Here is a 20,602-nt window from a genome sequence, read left to right as displayed (position 1 = left end):
CATTTGACATGTCCACCATAATTAGCTACCCTCTCTATGCCTTTCATAATTTTATACATTTCTATCGGGCCTCTGATGCTCCACAGAAATCAATCTAAGTTTGTCCAACTTCTCCTTATAGCTAGTACTCTCCTATCCGATTGTGAGGGCCAGGTCGTGTCTCACGAGCCTAATTGAGTTTTTTGAGGAGGTGACAAAACAGATTGATGAAGGTATAGCAATGGATGTGGTGTCTGTGCATTTTAATAAAGCATTTGACAAGGTTCCCCATGGTAGACTCATCCAGAAAGTCATGAGGCATGGGATCCATGGAAACTTGGTTGCGTGGATTCGGAATTGGCTTGCCCACAGAAGGCAGAGGGTGGTAGTAAATGGAGTGTATTTTGCTTGGTAGTTGGTGACTTGTGGTGTTCTGGGATCTGTTCTGGGACCCCTAATCTTTGTGATTTTTTATAAATGACTTGGATGAAGAAGTAGAAATGTGGGTTAGTAGTTTGCAGATGACACAAAGGTTGGTGGTGGTGTGGATAGTGTAGAAGGTTGTCTTAGGTTACAATGGGATATAGACAGGATGCAGAGCTGGGCAAAGAAGTGTCAGATGGAGTTCAATCCAGAGAAGTGTGAAGTGATACACTTTGGCAGATTGAACATGAAGGCAGAGTGCAAGGTTAATGGCAAGATTCTTAGCAGTGTGGAGGAACAGAGGGATCTTGGGGTACAAGTCCCTCAGTTGTCACACAGGTTGATAGGGTGGTTAAGAAGGCATATGTTGTGCTGGCCTTCATTACTCAGGGGATTGAGTTCAAGAGCCATGAGGTAATGTTGCTGCTCGATTAAACTCTGGTTATTCCACACTTAGAGTATTGTTTTCAGTTCTGGTCACCTCATTATAGGAAGGATGTGGAAGCTTTAGAGAGGGTGCAGAGGAGATTTACTAGGATACTGCCTGGATTAGAGAACATATCTTATGAGGAAAGGTTGAGTGAGCTAGGGCTTTTCTCTTTGGAGCAATGGAGGATGAGAGGAGACTTGATGGAGGTGTATAAAGTTTTACGAGAGGGATAGATAGAGTGAATTGCCACCACCTTTTTCACAGGGCGGCAATGGTCAATACCAGAGGACATCCGTTTAAGGGGTGTGGAGGAAAGTTTAGGGGAGATATCAGAGGGTAGGTGTTTTACACAGAGTGGTGGGTGCCTGGAACACACTGCCGGGGGTGGTGGTAGAGGCTGATACAATAGGGACATTTAAGAGACTCTTAGATAGGCACATGGATGTAAGAAAAATGAAAGCTTATGGGCTGTGTAGGCGGGAAGGGTTAGAATGATCATGGAGTATGTTTCTATAGGTTGGCACAACATTGTGGGCCAAGGGGCCTATGCTGTTCAATGTTTTATACAGACAAAACATCCTGGTGAGCCTATTCTGTACCCTCTCCAAAGCCTTCACATGCTTCTTGGAGTGTGACAACTAGAACTGCACACAGTACTCCAAATATGGCCCAACTAAAGTTTTATACAGCTGCGACATGACTTCCTGACTTTTATACTCAATGCCATATGCCTTCTTTTGCCACCCTATGTTGCCATTTTCAGGTAGCCATGGACTTGCACCCCAAGATCTCCCTGTATATCAGTGATCTGAAGAGTCCTGCCATTTCCTGTATACTTTCCTCTTGCACTTGACCTCCCAAAGTGCAACACTCACACTTGTCCAGATTAAACTCCCTGTCGTTTCCTCGTCCAAATTTCCAGCTAATCTATATCTTGCTGTATTTTTTGACAACCTTCCTTACTATCCACAACTCTATCAATTTTCATGTCATCTGCAAAATTACTAATCAGACTATCTACATTCTCATCCAGAATATATCACAAACAACAATGGTCCCAGCACTGATCCTTGTGGAACACCGCTGGTAACAAACCTCCAGTCAGAGAAACACCCCTCCATCACCACCCTCCATCTTCTATGACCAAGCCAATTTTGTATCCAATTTACCAACAACTTAATCTACTGGACTAGCCTTGGCAAATGCTTTATTAAAGTCCATGTAGACCATATCCCTACCCTCATCACTCATCTTCATCACTGCCTCAAAAAGCTCAATCAAATTTGTGAGAAAGGACCTTCTCCACACAAAGTCATTCTGACTTTCCCCAGTAAGTCCACGCTTTTCCAAATGCGAGTAAATCCTGTCCCTCAGAATCTTCTCCAATAATTTCCCAATCACTGATGTAAGTATGGAACAACTATATAATATAGAATTCTATAGATATTCAATTTCTGCCTGCCAGCTCTAAGAGTTGAAAACACATGCAGTAATGAGTCTTTTTTTTAAGTGAGATGCTCATTCAGAAAGGTCTGTCAATACTCTTTCTCCCTGTTCATGACTACTTTGCAGCACTAGGATGTTCCTTTGCATCAGCTTGGTTACTCTAGCTTTTAATGAAACATCTTTACAAGATTCTACCTGAGTGACATGAGATTGGTGAATGGACTCCCTGGAGTATTGGAGACCAGAGAGGCTTCAAGGTACCTGCTATTTCAGAGGTCGAGGTTCTGGATTATTTTCTGTTGAGCTCAGTCATGTCAAGATATTGGGTAGGGCCTTAAGAAATAGGCTTACTACCATTGATGAGAAAAGCAATGACATCAGTTCCCATTCCTTGCGTCCAAATGGCACGGACTATTGGCTCAGGTATTATTTAATATCACAAATTTTCTCTTACAAACTTTATTGCAAGATAAATTATTTCTGTAGTTGCTTCCTGGTGCGTTGATGACAAAGCAACCTCTGTGGCTTCCCTTGGATTTAATGATTATCATAAAAAATACTGGCTGCAATATGTTGACTCCTTTCATATTTATCATCTCAACAATATATGTTGAAATTGTTGTCAAGCTTCCCCATAAACTCAAATTTCCTAATCATTTCTCTTCAGAAGTTTCGGTTTTGATTTATAGGTTGACTGTTTTCTTAGATTTGGAATGTTTGGATTTCAGACCAAAAAAAGCACCAATTAGTAAAATAGAGAACATAAATATCTGACAGATCTTTCTCAGTTCTGTTCAAAAGTAGGAGAGATGGCAGAATATCAAGATGTAGGCGTAATAGTAGTCATTACTTGCATTGGGAACTTGTAGGGTTAATGGTTATTGGGAGTAACGCTAGAGAAAGAAATGTTTATGTCAGGAAGCAAAAAAAACCTATCAACCTGGAAGTTGAAGTTCTGCTTGAGATCAGAAACTGATGATGAAGCCAAAGATGTCAATAGGTGAAGATGAAGTAAAGGTAGATAAGAAGTGATAACTATTTTTCTTTTGAAGTGAGGCACATGATATAGTTGCCTCTTTGATGGATTGAAGGGATCATAGTTTTAATCACCCCCAGGAAGGAGGTGGAGGTGATCAGAATGCCTGGATGCAATTTAAATTGCTGGCTACGTGCCCAGGAACTCCAGTGTGAGCTGATGCAGTGCAAGGAAAACCTCTTCTCATACTCCTCATCTCTTCCCAACAGTGGACCAGATTGTGGCAGTGCATCTCAGAGATGAAACTGCATTAATAGATAACATATTTATACTCTCCAACAGCCATGGCGAAAAAGCTGGATGTATGAAGCTTGTAATGAATTCAGCAAAACACTTCTGGAATTCTTGCCTGTCTTTGATACCAACTATTGTGGGAAGAAGTATACTTGAAGAGCCCCTTAAATCTTTTCTAAACGCTATCCACAATACCTACTCCAAAACTAAAAAGGTAAAATAGTTGCAATAATTTCAATACTATTGCTTTTTCTATCATATAGCTGTCAACAAAAATTAAACGCAGACAGCTGCCACAGGATGTAACCCTGACATGGAATGCCACCTAGTGGCCTTTTGTACTGCAGCTGTAGAGTCTGTTGAATAAATGAGATTGTATATACGTAAATGGCACAGAAACAGCAGTTGCAAGTGCTATAATGGGTATTTATAGCAGTCGTGCCCATGCCCAGAAAAACAGATCATGATCCATTCTTGGAGTAAAGATGTTTACTCAGCTATTTTCACTGATCCCAGTAACCCCGATGTTCCAAGACATTTAAAAATTCTTAAAAATGCTAATAACAATTAAAACTATATATATCATTGGGTTGGATCTTACTGAACCAAGCTAACTATCTGGACCCATCAGCCAAGGTGCCCAGTGTTCTCATTTACCTGGGATAGAACTGGAAGGAGTAATAGGAAAGTAATAGAAAGATACCAGGCAGCTGTCATTGCAGCGTAGTTGGACTGCAAGTACAGGCAGTCCCTGGGTTATGCAAAGGGTCCATTCCTGAGAACTGTTCATAAGTTGATTTCTCTGTTAGTCAGAAATACCTGTTTTCTAGAACTATAATTCTTTCATTACTTTGACTAATTATCCTAACACTACCAATAACTAAACTAATGGAATATCTACTGTATCCATTCATTAATGAACACCATGAAACATATTACTGCTAGCCTGAAAGATGCTTTAAAAATGTATGGGATAATTTGCATAAGTTTGGATTTCCATAAGTCAGGTCATTCATAACCTGGGAAGCTCCTGTACCTGTTGACATTATAGGTAGTGAACTTGGCTTGCTTTGCTTAAAATCTGCTTGTAAACAGTGGTTCACAATGAAAGTTGTGGTGGAATTGTAACACCACTTGTGATTTGACCTTAAGCCAAACATCATAAGTTGTATGGCATTACAGTAAAATACAGGAAGCAGACCGTGCACTCTCTGTGATGAGGGAAGCATAGTTAACTATTTAAATCCAAAGGAAGAAATACTGTGGATGCTGGAAATCTGAAATTAAAGCAGAAAGTACTTAAAATACTCAGCAGGTCAGATAGGTTCTGAGGAGATGGAAACAGAATCAAATGACTACTCATCAAAACACTTGCCAGAGGATAACTAGATAAGTACTACAAAGTGAAATCACTGTAGTACCAAGGGAAAAGAGCAGGGTAATGGAAATAATTCAATAGTTGTTTCCGGGAAATGACAGAAGCACGAGGGACCCAATGACCTATTGTGCTGTATGATTCAAAGAGAGTATTCATGCTTCTGGATATATAAGCTGAACATTTATGAATCTCAAGGTCTACCATTTCACTAGAACCACACGCGTGGCCTCTTTAACCACAATTGTGCTTTTAGTATCCAACATTTATGCCAAAAAATGAATCCATTAGTTAAACTCACATTGGGATTGTACAGTCAAAAATATATATTGGTTTCACAAATTATTTTCAGGAATTAAATGCATGGATTAGGTTTAAGGCTGTTTTACTGCGTAATCTTTTCCTTCTGTCTTATAGGAAGAAGAAAAGGAAGAAATGACTCAACACCCAACAGTTAAACATCAAACACATTATTCCATCCTAGAACAATTAGCAATATGTTAGTGAAACCTTTTATTTACACCAGTCTCTTAAGTTGATATATTTTTTATATATTTGTAGATTAATTTAGGAGTTTCAACAAAAGAAATTACTACACAAAAATTGATTGTTCATCCCAGCTGGTCCAAGATAGTATTTATTATCCACATTAGTAATCATAATCCACATGCCCAAAATTACTATATCCTTTCATTTCCCTTTCTAAAAACTGATTCACAACCTATTCTTAAATTGTAGACATGGTAGTACAATCTATAGGGTCACGCTCCTCTGTGTAAAATATCTCCTCTCTGTCCTGAATCTTCTACACTTTAATTTGTTTTGGAGTAACCTGTCATAGGAAATAGACCATTTATCTGGTCAGTGTCATTCTTTCATATCTTTATTAAGTCACCTTAATAAATTATTTTCTACACTGTATTAAAAATAACTTTGCATCCCTTAGTTTCCAAAGATCTGTCAATCTCTGTCTTGTATATATTTGATTACTGAGCCTCCACGGTCCCATTAAGTAGAGAATTCCAAAGAATCACTACCTTCAGGGTGAAGGAATTTATTCTCATCTCAGCCCTGAATTGTTGAGCTCTTACTCTGAGATTGTGGTGCTTGTTCTATTCATCCCAGAGGAAACATCATATTTGTTTGTACCGTCTCAAGCCCTATCAGAATTTTGTCTCATTCTTCTAAACATTAGAGAGCATAGGCCTAGTCTGCTTAATCTCTCTTGATAGGATAAACCCTCTATTCTCAGGTGACCCTAATTTGTACTCTCTTTATTATAGGTATATCCATCTTTAGATCAGGCTACCAGATCTGTACAGTATATTTGGGGTGCAGCCCCTCCTGGGGCATGTATATTTTCAATAGGCAGGAAAAAAGACTGAATGAGAAGACGAAGAGGGAGATGATGAGGATAAAGACCCCAGTATGTTACTGTGCCTAATACCCCACAGAACCACTGCAGAGATTGTCGCTGCAAGGCATGAGCAGAATAGGTTGGAGGGAATTGTGTTACAAGTTCTAGCAGGCTGCAGTCTGGTACTGGAGGATATGGTCCAGAAGGAAGGTCTATATGTCTATACTCTCCCCGAGGACTCAAATGAGGACAACAATTGGGAAGCTTTCATGACGAGGCTGATAGCAAATACATAAAACTGAAATTGTTACCATGTAGTCAGTTCTGCTTAGCCAAATGCAGAAGGTGATAGGATTCCACCTGCTGCTCTTACAGGCGTTTGTGCAGAGCCTGGAGACCATGGGCTATATTCTGAGTCAAGTGGCCTTTTTTGCTGGGGATCAGTGACAATCCCACGACATAGCAGCTAGTGGTGCAAGTGTCAGCCGCTGCAAAGGAAGTTTTTATAGCAAGTTATTTAAGTTATAAGATAATGAAATCATCATTGCATGTTTTATATTTAGGTGGACTTGTAGACCAGGATATTAGGGAATTTTACGTATCATCTGTGGGTTCTTCTGGCTGATTTATTGGTGCACTATGTTAGTGTTTAGGGCTGCAGTATTTAGAGTGCCATCTGGTTTACATTGGAGAGTATGTTTTTACCACGCTCCTAATAAAATTTGTGTCTATAAGCGTAATTATTATATTTTACCAAAATGTTGTACCTCACATTTATTAACTTTGAATTTCATCTTCCATATTATTTTACACAGTTCACTATCTTACTAATTTTGCCTTGCAGTCTCTGGTAATTTTCAAAATTGTCTGTCTTCTAAAATGATTGACCAAGTTGTTGATGAATTGCCCAAAGATACCTTTCATCTTTTTTTGAATCTCAATATTTAGATATTACTGTCTCCAGTCCTTTATCTAAATCACTGGTGTACACAATGTGCAGAAGCAGTCCTAGATTAGAACCGCACTAACTACCTGCAGGCACAATGAGAAACTCTTCTTAAAACTAACTCAGTTTCCTATTTCCTAGCCGGTTTTTAATTCAATTTGTTCCCTTCTCTATAATTCCATATTCACATCTTCTCACCTTGCCCTATGTAGGTACCTTGTAAAGCCTTCTGTGAAAGTCCATATACATCACATTGAATTTATTTCTACTGTATGGGTCACCTCGTCATAACAGATCTATAGTTCTACAATGTGCAATTTTCTTTCCAGTATTTGTATTAATTGCTTCCAATTGTTTCTCATTATGTTGTCAGTTATTGACTACAGCTTAAAAATTTCCCACTGGAGATGTCTAGTGGCCTACATCTGACGAGATTTTCTTGGAATTCCTTTGGTGAATAAATATAATATTTGGCCCTCTTGGAAATCCTCTAACACGCATCCGTTAACCATAAGGAGATGAAAAATAATTTATGGGACTGTTCTTTTCTCCATTTCAGTGTGGATCCTTTAGTCACATTAAAGAATTGTCACAACAACCAGGAGATAGAAAGCACTTATTTTCAATGAATCTTTTTGAACATTATAAAAAGAGTAAACTAAAGATTGGGAAATAAACATGAAATTAAAATAGAAGCTGAAATATCATGAATGAGCTCTAAAAAGATGGAAGTTTAATACATTTGGAAAGGACAGAATTTTGAAGTAATTATCTGTAGGGATGACTCACACATTTAAAGTTAGGTTTTTTTTAGCACACCAATGAGGCTGTAAATATGCGTCATGATTTCCATTGGCTCACAGATGGCACAGGCCATTCATACAGAAACACATGAGGCTTCAGTATTATATGAAAAGACTGCCTGAGCAGGACCCAAGCCCTGGGATCTGCTTTAGAGAACCCACTTCAAGTGGGCCTCTTTAACTTAAAAGTCTAGCCCTTGGTGCATCTCACCCCCTGGGCTTCCCAATCTCTTATCTGCCATCCCCAGTCGACCACCACCCCACACACTCCGACTTGCCCAGTTCTCATCATCACGTTTACATCCTTTTATATGTCTGTCATCTATTTCGGCCTACAGTCTTCTGAGAATTCTGTGATTACCTAACTCTAACCTACTGTGCATCTCTCATTCTCAGCTTCAGCCTAGTATTCCTTCCCTAAACTTTCTCACTTTTTCATCTCCCTTCATTTATACTTTTCCTTAAAGCCCATCAATTTGACCAGACTTTTAGTCACCTATGATAATGTGTCCATCTTTGACTTTGCATCAGTTTTATTTTGATTACACTCCCATGAATTGTTACATTGAAGACACTATGACAAATTGTCTGTTTTAATTAGTCTTCTGTTACTGTCATCCCCGGTGTTTACAATAATTGTGTACTAATTATAACTCATTACATTTCTTTGAAGCTGTTGATGATCCTGAAGATGATCTCAAGTTAAGGGCAGCAATGTATGGTCTTTTATTCCACATTAATGCAAATAAAGGAGACTGGAAAGCTGGGTTAAAGGTGTTGGACAACGCCATCAGAGATATGCCAAAGACGAAACAAAGGTTGTAAGTAAAAATAAGATATGATCCTATAAAAGCTAATAACACATGAAAGAATTTGGAAGCAATGAGGCCAGTTTTCTGACTTCATCTTGCCAAGTGGACACTGGATAGGTGAGGTGCAATTCTGATCTAATGGTGCATCATTAATAAGGTGTGCCATCTTTTTAAGCGCAAATGATCTACTTTGAGAAATTCCCCATATTGCTGTTACCAGCAAGGAAGCAATGGTTGAGAAATCCAATAAAGACAACAATTCATTCATAGATGTAAAAACTCAATTTGAAAGTGCATTTCAAAGTTTTCAACTTATGTTGTAACATTGATCAAGTTATGAGAAACATTTCTAAAATTCACAAAAAATTCTTGATGTTTTTTCTTCTGTTTTAAGGCTTCTTTTCAAGCATAGAATTATGGTAAATACCAGGCTTGGCCACAATATCCAGATGGATATGCAGAAGTTAAATGACGAAAGTGAAGACCATGTATCTTATATGTGGCACCGTGTGGCAGTTTTCTCTAAGGATATAGCAAATCAGTTAACTTGCTATCAGAATTCAGTTGGTGCATTGAAGGTATTTTGCACATTATTTATTATAACAGTCAGCTATATATATTATAGAATTGTTCTCTGCCTTCAAAATAAAAATGAATATAAATAATTCTAATCTTAAATGTTTAATCTTTAATCCTAAAAAAGTACAGTAGATCTATAGTCATAGAATAGAGAATCATGATTAACAGAAAAGTGGTCCAAACAAAAAGAAACATAATTGATTCCTTAATCTCAAGAATTAAGCAAAAACTCATTTAAGATTTATAACGACATATCCCATAATCTTTCTTTCAAACTCTTTTCTAGACATGTTGCTTCTGCGAAAAAAGTTCTCATAACATGCCCCCTATAATTACAAATTATAACATCATGATCATCTGATCACCCCTAAAGTCCTAGCTGTAGGCATCAATGGAATGCTGTTTCTCTACTGTTCTGAACCAGCGATCCCTATTTTATATTACATAACAATGCTTTTAATCTCTACCATCAGTTTTTAGTTTGTTATTACAAACCTTTTCATTTTTCTCTTCTGGTATTTCCATTTCACTGTGTATGCCATGTCAAACATCTAGTTTCATTTTAAATTTTTGCATTGTGCCACAGTATTGAACCCCGACAAATCAAGCCTCCTCCAGCAGAGTTCTTCCTGATAATTCCAGCCTCACTCCTTACCCACAAAGTTCCATGCAACAACCTGTGCATTGTCACTGCACTCCTCCTACGGCAATCAAACCCTGGCCTTCCACTGCCAGGTTCTCTTTTGTCTTGTACTTATATATTTTAGCATTCCAATTTCCGCGTTCAATTGTGTAAAAATGAGTGACAGCATGTTTATGATTTGTTGCTTCTCATGTGAATTTATTTTGTAGGTCCTATTAATATTGGATTTTTTTTTCATTCAGAAGCCAGGAAGTAACTGGCAGAAAATTGAAGAATTGATTGAATTTGGTGAATGGTTGTATTGCAATGGATTTCCTGTAACCGATGCTCTCTGCCAGTTGGACTGGGCAGTAGATATACTCCTGAGTATGAGACTTTGGGTAAAACCCAAGGAGGATGAAGGTTAGCTAAAACTCTTTTTCCACAAAATTACCAGTTTTATGATGGGGATAAGTCACTTATAGCTCTTGCTCGCAAGTATCCATGCTTGATGCCAGTCTGATATTCAGAGTTGCCATCCAGTGTCAACTTTGTGGGCAGTCAGTATGAGACCTAAACACAACATGACCATATGAATGCCTGATGTCAACCAAGAATTTGAAGACCAAGGAAAGAGAAATTAGATAGCTCTTGAAAAGAGGTGTGGGCTCACAATGTGTGTTTGGACTTATTTGAGCAGATGGAGACTGAATGAGAGTGCATTCAGAACTTGTTCTCACCTCTAGAGTTACTAACCAGCACTAACTGTGCTGTTGCTAATCTTAGTGCTGAAAAATGCACTTCACTTTCAGAAGTGGTTAACACCAGTTGGAGCTAGCTAGCAATAAGTAATCCTGAACCTGCATTTATTAAAGGAAAGTTTTAGCTGCAAATGATGTTGGGAGTCATTCCACAAGTTGAATAGCATTGATGGCGATGATGGCTGACCATGTCAAGGAGAAGCTCTTTTGAGGCACCGGTAGATAAAATGGAAAGGAAGAGTAATATCTTCTGCTCAAGAGGGTGCAGGAAGACATCTATGCAGGCCATCAAATGTGCAAATACTGAAGCGCTGTTTCAATTGCATGCAACACAGGACATGACGATGATGGAGCAGTATTTCAAGTATGTATATTGGAGACCTATCTATGTTATTAAGTGATATTGCTACAGAAAGAGGATCTTGTTCTTCCAAAAGTCTTGATTTGATCCCAACCCAATGGCCCAACTTTCTAAGGGACCTGACACTGTGTCCTTTCTTTGATAAAACAGACTCACTATCAACAGATCAAGGCTGTATTCCATGGAACTGCAGAGTCATGATATCTCTAAATTCAGCGGAACAGTTACTAGCTAATGTAGGCCAAAGGGCCTTTTCCTGTGCTACACTGTTCTATGTTCTAACTTAGATGATTATTACCCTGGAATTTCTTGCATGGAGGCTTTAGTCTGAGGTTTCCTCTGGTGACCAGGAATGGATTAAGGCATGCAGAATTTTGTGAGCCACTATTCACTCTGTGAAGTAACTTCAAATCAACCTGTCTCTGCACCCCTGCATCTGTGCTCTGGGCCACTAAACCGTGGGACTATGTTCATGTGGACTGCACTAAAGTGAACAAACAGAAGCTTCCTGTTGTGACTCAAAATGGTGGAAGTACTTCCCACAAACTGACCACTACTGACAAGACTGCAAAGGTTCTGATCACCAAATCTGTTGTTAAGGATGTCTCTCATTGTTGTATGATTTCTCATTATACATTGGTTTGAGGATAGTTTTGTGGTGTCAGTACGTAGGTCATGACAGAGTGGTCAGTGTCACCTGCTAGTTTACTGGTAATTCAAAAAATGATGTTACATAGAACAGAACAGCACGGTATGGGCCCTTCGGCCCACTATATTGTGTCAACCCATATAAACCTACTCCACGATCAATCTAACCCTTCCCTCCTACAGCCCATAACCCTCCATTTTTCTTACATCCATGTGCCTGTCTAAGAGTCTTTTAAATGTTCCTCTTGAATCAGCCTCTACTACCACCCCCGGCAATGCATTCTAGGCACCCCCCAATCCCTGTGTAAAAAAAACTACCTCTGACATCTCCCTTAAACTTTACTCCTCTGACCTTAAACTGATGTCCTCTGGTATTGGCCATTGCTGCCCTGGGGAAAAGGTGCTGGCTGTCCACTCTATCTATGCGTCTCATAATCTTATACACCTCTTTCAAGTCACCTCTCATCCTCCATTGTTCCAAAGAGTAAAGCCTGAGCTCGGTCAACCTTTCGTCATCAGACATGTTCTGTAATCCAGGCAGCATCCTGGTAAATATCCTCTGCACCCTCTCTAAAGATTCCATTTCCTTCCTATAATGAGGCAACCAGAACTGAACACAGTACTCCAAGTGTGGTCTAACCAGGGTTTTATAGAGCTGCAACATTACCTCACAACTCTTGAACTCAATCCCCTGACTAATGAAGGTCAGCACACCATACACCTTCCTAACCACCCTATCAACTTGCTCAGCAACTTTGAGGGATCTATGGACTTGGGCCCCAAGATCCCTCTGTTCCTCCAAACTACTAAGAATCCTGCCATTAACCTTGTACTCTGCCTTCAAGTTCTATCTTCCAAAGTGTATCACTTCACACTTTTCTGGATTGGACTCCATCTGCCATTTCTCCACGCAACTCTGCATCCTGTCTATATCATGTTGTAGCCTATGACAACCATCTACACTATCCACAACACCTCCAACCTTTGTGTCATCTGCAAATGTTACATTGGATTTCTGTAGAATAATAACATTATGGTGACTGTGTCTCTCAAATTTATCAGCATGATTCTCTGGCTGTTGCAGACCAGCCACACCCTAATTAAATGGACGACTTCTTGTTAATATACATTCTGCTATGGCATCCTCAAGGTGAAAGATGTTGTTGAAGCTCCTTGTACTGTCAGGAAGTCTGTAATCCTGGTAACACCCTTTACACACATGGCTTCATGCTCCCTTTGAAGGGAAAAAAGATATGAATTGAGCTTACTGCAGGAGAAAACCTCATTTATCAGTGAAGCAGTGTACTGAAAATTACGAAACATTACAATTATCCACAGTTGCAGTCTGAAAGGATCCTGAGGCAAAGAAATTCAAGGCCACATAACCTCAACTGACACTTCGGAAGTTATACAAAAAATGTGCACCTGCCATCAAGCAACATGTTGGTACCCACAGCTCCAAATAAACAACCCGGTGGAGTCTAGTTTCTTGGTCGAAGCTCCAATTTCTCATCATTGGGTAGTTTGGAACATTGTATCTTTTTCATGAAACCCATGTCTATGTCTTAACCTTATTCCTACTGAACTGCTGACTACCTAATCTCCCTTTCTACCCCCTATGCTAATTCATATTGTAAACAACTCCCCTTCATCTGAAAATCTCTTCTTTCAAATCCATCATCATCTCGATGCTTAAAAGTATGGCTGAATAAAATAGTGCCATCTAGTGAGTGCACTAAAAAAGAAAAACCTCGCAATTCAAGTCAGCTGAGGAAATTCACCCCCTTTATTTCTGTTTTTATATATTATGACTCATATGTCAAATTAAAACCATAATGTTTTTTGGTTCTTAAGTTTTGTAACTTGGCTGATTTTGATATTTTATTTCAATTGTTATATTTGTTATACACAGAAGAGCACTTAAGAAAGGAGAATATGCCAAAAAGTGAAAACTTCATTCCAATAAAACATCAGCTACTGATTGGAGCACAAAGTATTGACACTAACCTGATCTTAGCAGATCTGCAGGATGTGAGACAACTGGAAACACTGGTTATAGTACACACTATAATGGCAACAATTGCAGGCCATGCATCATCCCAGCAGCACTGTTTAATGGCGTATGCTTATGTTATGTGTATATGGCAGGTAAGTGATATATAAATTCTGCTTTTCTGTATAATAGGAATTTTACAAGTTTGATACATTTTGTTTATTCATGGTATGGTGCAACTGTTTTATACTATTAAATACACTAAAGTGATTTATAATAGTTTTATGGGAATCTTTGTATAAGTTAACATTGAAACCATTTTTGATTATCAATTTAGAATTATACTTGAAGACTATGGAAATAATTCAAATCTAATTAGTCCAATTCTTGAGTTACAACTTAAACTGAAGCTGATAAAACATATGTAATGGCTCCAAAGAGTTGAAATACAGAATATAAGGGAGACATTGGTTTATGCTTAGAATGTCTAGAGTTTCTAGTGCACTTCATTGAGTGCCTTGGATGGGCCTAGCAGTGGGGCACCAACTAAAATGGAGAGTGAGGGAGCACGGGAGAGGAGAGGGAGGATCAGATACCAGCAATATTTGAATGCAGGTATCAAGAGATTGGCAATGGAGGTGATGAGGTAGAGGGTTGGTGGATGAGAAGTGGTGATAGAGGTGATTGAGGATTTGGAGCCTGGGGCATGTAGTGTGGAATCAGATGCATCAGATCTGAGACCAAGGCCGGATTACTGTGATCATGCTGTAGAGTGATGGGCTGGAGATTATGGGGCAGTGAGAGGATCAGTGTAAAGTGGGGTGAGAAGCCCAAGGATGAACCTAAATTATTGATTTCCCGAGCAGGCCTCCTAGAATAGAACTATGCTGGGACAATGTAGTCAATGTTCTTGCAGAGTGCTCCAGAAGGAATGTTGCATGAGATTTGCATCATTCTGGTGTGGAGATAGTGTCAGTGTGTAAGGGTAATCCATGCCAGTAAGTGCTTGGTCAAATTTCCAGAGTGATGCAAAATAGCCACAAAATGATTGTTATTACATTTTACTCTGGAAATTATTGAATTTCAATACACATTGCTGTAAAAGCAAGATTAAATTTCTAGACAATAAAACTTTGATATAAACAGACCCTTCTGAGGAGTTTTTATACATATTAAGCTGTAACATTCAAAAATGAGTGAGGCATAATTGCAGCTCTTGGCAACAATCAGATACCAAATTAATTTTATTGAAAGTTGCTTCTGTTATTAGCTGTGCATCGTTCATCATTAGCACTTTAATGGCAATAAAGAGTACTAGTTTTAATAGCTTATGTCCACAGACACTGCTGTAGTTGAGTCAGCTTGGAGAAGAATGATGAGGATAACTTTGGAACTTGAAAATGTACTTTGAAGGGAGACTTGTGATATTAATTTCATTGGACAAAGTTTAATTGTGAAAGAACAAAATGAGTAATTCCATGATCTGATGTTTTCAGTGAGGGATATCACTTTTAGGAAGTATGGAATAGAGAATCATGACTATGGTTTTATGGCTCAAATTTCAAGGATCGTCCACATGCATGGGGTCATAGACTTTTTTAAAATTTTAATCTAATTTCTTGAAGTGTTGAAGATCACAGAAAATGCAGAAGCATACATGTTATTTAACCGGAAATGTGGTTACACAACTTGGACACTGATGTAATATAAGCAAATATTTTGCCCCATGTAAGATAAACACACCAGTTCTTTCTTCTTTTGAAAAATAGAAAGCTGAGGAGTGACTTAAAAGAGGTCTTTAAAGTTACAAAGTGTTTAGATAGAGTGGATGCAGAGAAGGTTAAGAGTATAACTAGAGGCCATCATTAAAAGTCGGTGATTAAGTAATCCAATTGGGAATTCAGAAAGAACTTCTTTACCTAAAAAGTGGTGAGAATTTGTAACTTGCTCAATAGTGGGTGATTGAAACTAATAGTATGGACACATTCAAGGGAAGCTGGACAAGCATATGATGAGAAGGGAATCAAAGATTTTGATAAGGAAAGATAAGAGGAGGCTCAAGTATAGTGTGAGTGTTGGGCCAAATGGCCGGCTTCCGTGCCAATAAGTCACACATGTAATGTAATAAATTGGTAAGCTTTTTATGCAGCTTTATAAAGAAATAAAATGGGTTTAAAAATTTGGCTGTGGATGGATGGATGGATGTGAACAAGAAAAGTTGATTTGTCTCTGAATAAAGGTGAATCAATTTATAAGTGTCCTGATTTATCCAGAATTTCTATGAAAGCTAGCTGTTGACTAGGCACAGAATGACTATTTGATTTTCAAGTAATGATAGAAAAGCTAACTGGTCGAAGTATGAGATCTTCAGTTCAGGACTATTCTTTTCATTATCTGGAATTGACACTGGAGGGTAGATTCAAACCCAAAACAGGTCTTTGGCAAGGTCATTGGAAAAGTATTTATTGACATAAACTTGATGTCTGGGATATTTTAACCATGTGGTATAGTTTATATGTCAATAGCAAACTGCCTGTCTAAAGCAGAGGTTTTCAACCTGTGGTGCAGTCTGCGGCGGGTTGCCGGGGGTCCGCGAGCAAGCCAAGAAAAAAATGGAAAAGTGACCTGTTACAAAGGCGTAGCTTACTTGCTTGCTCCAGTTTACCACTATTCAGAAAATCGGCCATATCTATTCTATCTGTTATAGGTGACAATCTTAGAGACTTAGACGGTGTTCCCTTCTGGTAAGCTGCCGCTTAATATTTGATTTGTGTAGTCAGTAGTGTTCACTACTCACTACTATTCTGTTGTGCACTGTAGTGTTAGCGAGACTGAGTGACGCCGTTGGTGTGCCTAATAATATTGCTTACTTACCATGCATTTACGCCACAGTGACATCACTGTTAAACAAAAAGTGTGCAAGTGTGTAAATTTTAGATTAGTTTTGATAATTTTGTTTATCAGTAATAGTAATTAAACTGACCAGCGTGTATTGCTGAGTATGGAGAAATTTCTGAAGAGAAAAGCTGACCAGAAACCGGAAGATTCTGATGACGAAGGGGATAAGGGTGACCAAAAGAGAAAACAACACAAGTATGATCCAGAATACATTTCATATGGCATCATCGCAGTGGGGACAAATGCGGACCAACCTCTCTGTGTTGTGTGTTTGCAAACACTGTCCAACGATGCAATGAAGCCAGAGAAATTGAAGCGCCATTTAACAACAGTGCATCCAGATATTGCCAGTAAGCTGAAGGAATATTTTGAGCTGCAAAAGGAGCTGTACCTCAAGCAGGAAGGCAAAATGACAGCCTGCACCACTGTAAATGAGAAGGCTCTTCACGCATCATATTTGGTAGCATTACGAATAGCAAGTTCCAGAATGCCTCACACAGTTGGAGAAGAGCTTATACTGCCTGCAACAGTAGATATGTGCGAAGTTGTACTGGGAAAGGAATCCAGTCAAAAACTGAAAGCCATTCCACTGTCTGATAACACAGTAAGCAGAAGAATTGGCGATATGGCAGAAGATATACAGACCCAGCTGATAGCATGTCTTCAGCAAGTCAGATTTGCGATTCAGCCCGATGAAAGTACTGATTCCTTGGCATTGAACAGTGCTGCGCAGTTGTTGGTTTATGTTCTGTATTGCTGGGAAGGAGAGGCTTTGGAAGACTTTTTGTTTTGCAAGGCGCTCCCAGGGCGTACAACTGGTGAAGAACTTTTCCATGTGCTTGACGCTTTTTTTGTACAATCGGCATTGGTGTGGACACAGTGTATTGGAGTATGCACAGATGGTGCTGCCGCAATGACGAGACGGAAGTCGGGTCTAGTCGCACGAGTGAAAGAAGTAGCTCCACAGGTAGCAGCAACCCACTGCATGATTCACCGTGAGGCTTTGGCTGCAAAGGATATGGATGAAAATCTTGAGGATGTGTTTTCCATGCACATTAAAATCGTTAACATTATCAAAAGCCAGGCTGCTCAATCATTGTTTGTTTGAAAACATATGCCGTGAAATGGAAGCCGATCATAAGCATTTGTTGCTACATACAGAAGTCAGATGGCTGTCACGAGGCCGCGTTGTGCAGCATGTATATGAATTGCGAGATGAACTGCTCATTTTTCTAAATGAGCATAACGGATCATCGGCACAGTTCTTAACAGATGATACGTGGGTTGCCTGATTAGCTTATCTTGCAGATATTTTCAATATTTTGAACGGCTTAAATCTATCATTGCAAGGACCTGGCTCAAATGTTCTGAAAGCGCATGACAAAATCAATGCCTTCCAAGAAAAACTCCATATCTGGAAGGGAAGATGCGAGCAAGGCATCTATGATATGTTTCCATTGCTGGTTGACTTTCTGACAGTGAACGAGACTAAGACAGAGGCCATTGCGAGCACCATTTTGAACCATATTCAACAGCTGTCACATTATTTCCATGAGTATTTCGGTGACGATGACACAAGCATGTTTGATTGGATTCAAAATCCGTTTAAATGCATGCTTACTGATTTAACTGGACGTGAACAAGAAGAATTGGCTAAACCGTCATCTGACAGGACTTTGTGCTTGCAGTTCAACCGAATGTCACTGTTGTCGTTCTGGATAGCATGTTCCCAGGAGTATCCACTGCTGTCCGGCAAAGCCGTCAATGTTCTGTTACCATTTGCAACCACTTACTTGTGAGAAATAGCATTTTCTGCAGTCACTGCCATGAAAACCAAATACAGATCAAGACTGAATACTGAGGATGACATACGCGTATGTTTGTCGCACATATCACCACGTTTGGACAAACTCTGCAGTGCAAAACAGGCACAACCTTCACATTGAACTGAACACTGAAAGACACCGCTGGTAATTATTGGTGATTGAAATAGTCACTATTTCAATAGGGCCTATGTGCAGTAATTTAAATGTTGCATGCATGAATTATCGATTGTTTAATTTTGTGGGCTTTGGGGGTCCGCTATCTAACAAGGACATGTTCTGGGGGGCCGCAGCATGAAAAAGGTTGAAAACCACTGCACTAGGGACAGGAGGGGCAATTTACAATGGCAAATTAACCCACTGACCGTATGTCTTTGGGATTTTTTTTAAAGTTTTATTTACAGCGTGTTAATAGGCCCTTCCAGCCCAACGAGTCCACGCCGCCCATTTTAAACCCAAATTAACCTACCTGTATGTCTTTGGAATGTGGGAGGAAACCGGGGCACCCGGAGGAAACCCACGCAGACACGGGAGAACGTACAAGCTCCTTACAGACAGCGACGGGAATCAAACCCCGATCACTGGTGCTGTAATAGCATCGCACTAACTGCTACGCTACCATGCGGTATGGGAGGAAACTGGGGGAAATCCCTGCAGTCCCATGGAGAATGTGCAAACTTCACACAGGCAACACCGGAGGTCAGGATTGAACCTGGGTCTCGTGTTGTGATGCAGCGGCTCTACTAGCTGTGCCACTGTGCTCCCCTACCACCTACCCTTTACATTCAATAGCATAACCATCATTGAGTTCCCTACTATCGATATCCTTGGAGACCATCATTTACCAGAAACTTAACTGGACCAGCTACATTGAAGAGCAAGTCAGAGGCTGGGAATATGCTGATGTGATTGAATCACCTCCTGACACCTCACAGCCTTTCTATCTTCTACAAAGCACAAGCCAAAAGCACCTCCAACAAATCTGACGTGGCTCAGCTCCATCCAGGACAAAGCAGCCTACTTGACTGGTGCCCTATCAAATACCCCAAACACTCAATTCCTCCACCACTGGTACACAGTAGCTGTGGTGTGTATCCTCAACAAAATGCACTACAGTTACTCACTCAGGCTACTCCAACAGCAGCTTCTAAACCCAAGATCTCCACCACCAAGGAGGATAAGGGCACAATGGCATGAGAGCACCTCTAATTGCAGGTTCCTCTCCAAGTTGCACTCCATCTTGATCCGGAAAAATGTTGCCGGTCATTTATGCAGGTAGAATATAATGTGGAAAAATGTGAGGTCATCTTGCTTTGGTTCACAAAACAGAAAAACAGAGTACTTCTTTAAATGCTGAGAGATTTAGTATTGATGTTCAAAGGGACCTAAGTATACTTGTACATAAACCACTGAAAGCCAACATGCAGGTGAAACAAGCGATTAGGGAGGCAAGTGGTATATTATCCTTTATCATAAGAGGATTTTAATACAGGAGAAATGATGTTTTACTGGTGAGTCCATACCTGGAGCACTGTGTGCATCCTAAGAAAGGATACACTTGCCAGAGGGAATACAGCGAAGATTCACCAAACTGGTTCCAGGAATGGTGGGTTTACCATATGAGGAGAGGTATTTTAGACCTGCGTTCTCTCGAATATGGAAGAATGAGAGGAGCTGTCATTGAAATTTACAATATTTTTACAATGTTGGACTTGTTGGATGCAGGGACAATATTTTTCCTGACTGAGGAGTCTAAAACTAGGGGTTATAATCTCAAAATAAAGGGTAGCTACTTTGGACTAAAATGAGGAGATATGTCATCACTCAGAGGGTTGTAAAGCTTTGAATTTCTCTTTCCCCAGAGGGCTATGGAGGCTTAATCATTGAGTTCATTCATAAAAAAGCTCATAGATTTATGGATATTAAGGGAATCAAGGATAAAGGAATGGTTGAGGAAAATGGTGCAGAGGTAGAATATCAGCCATTGGTCTTGATGAATGGTGGAGCCTGGACGGCCTACTTCTGCTCCTGTCTCTTATGCTCTTATGTTGTTAGAAACGTGGAAGGTGTGTCGTG

General features: G+C 39.6%; 1 protein-coding gene across 1 annotated transcript in view; it reads left to right on the top strand.

The window, feature by feature from the left end:
• LOC127576921 (cilia- and flagella-associated protein 46) overlaps window positions 1-20,602 on the top strand; it is a 172,335-nt gene that overhangs the window by 76,062 nt on the left and 75,671 nt on the right. Inside the window, exons 25-30 of the mRNA XM_052027745.1 lie at window positions 3,597-3,762; window positions 5,341-5,422; window positions 8,703-8,850; window positions 9,236-9,419; window positions 10,306-10,465; window positions 13,725-13,960. Of these exons, the coding sequence (XP_051883705.1) occupies window positions 3,597-3,762; window positions 5,341-5,422; window positions 8,703-8,850; window positions 9,236-9,419; window positions 10,306-10,465; window positions 13,725-13,960 (976 nt within the window). The remainder of the gene's footprint in view (window positions 1-3,596; window positions 3,763-5,340; window positions 5,423-8,702; window positions 8,851-9,235; window positions 9,420-10,305; window positions 10,466-13,724; window positions 13,961-20,602) is intronic.

This window comes from Pristis pectinata, chromosome 12, assembly GCF_009764475.1.
Source record: "Pristis pectinata isolate sPriPec2 chromosome 12, sPriPec2.1.pri, whole genome shotgun sequence".
NCBI lineage: Eukaryota > Metazoa > Chordata > Chondrichthyes > Rhinopristiformes > Pristidae > Pristis > Pristis pectinata.
The sequence above is the reverse complement of the archived record's forward strand: the minus strand, read 5'-3'. Positions and strand labels throughout refer to the sequence as shown.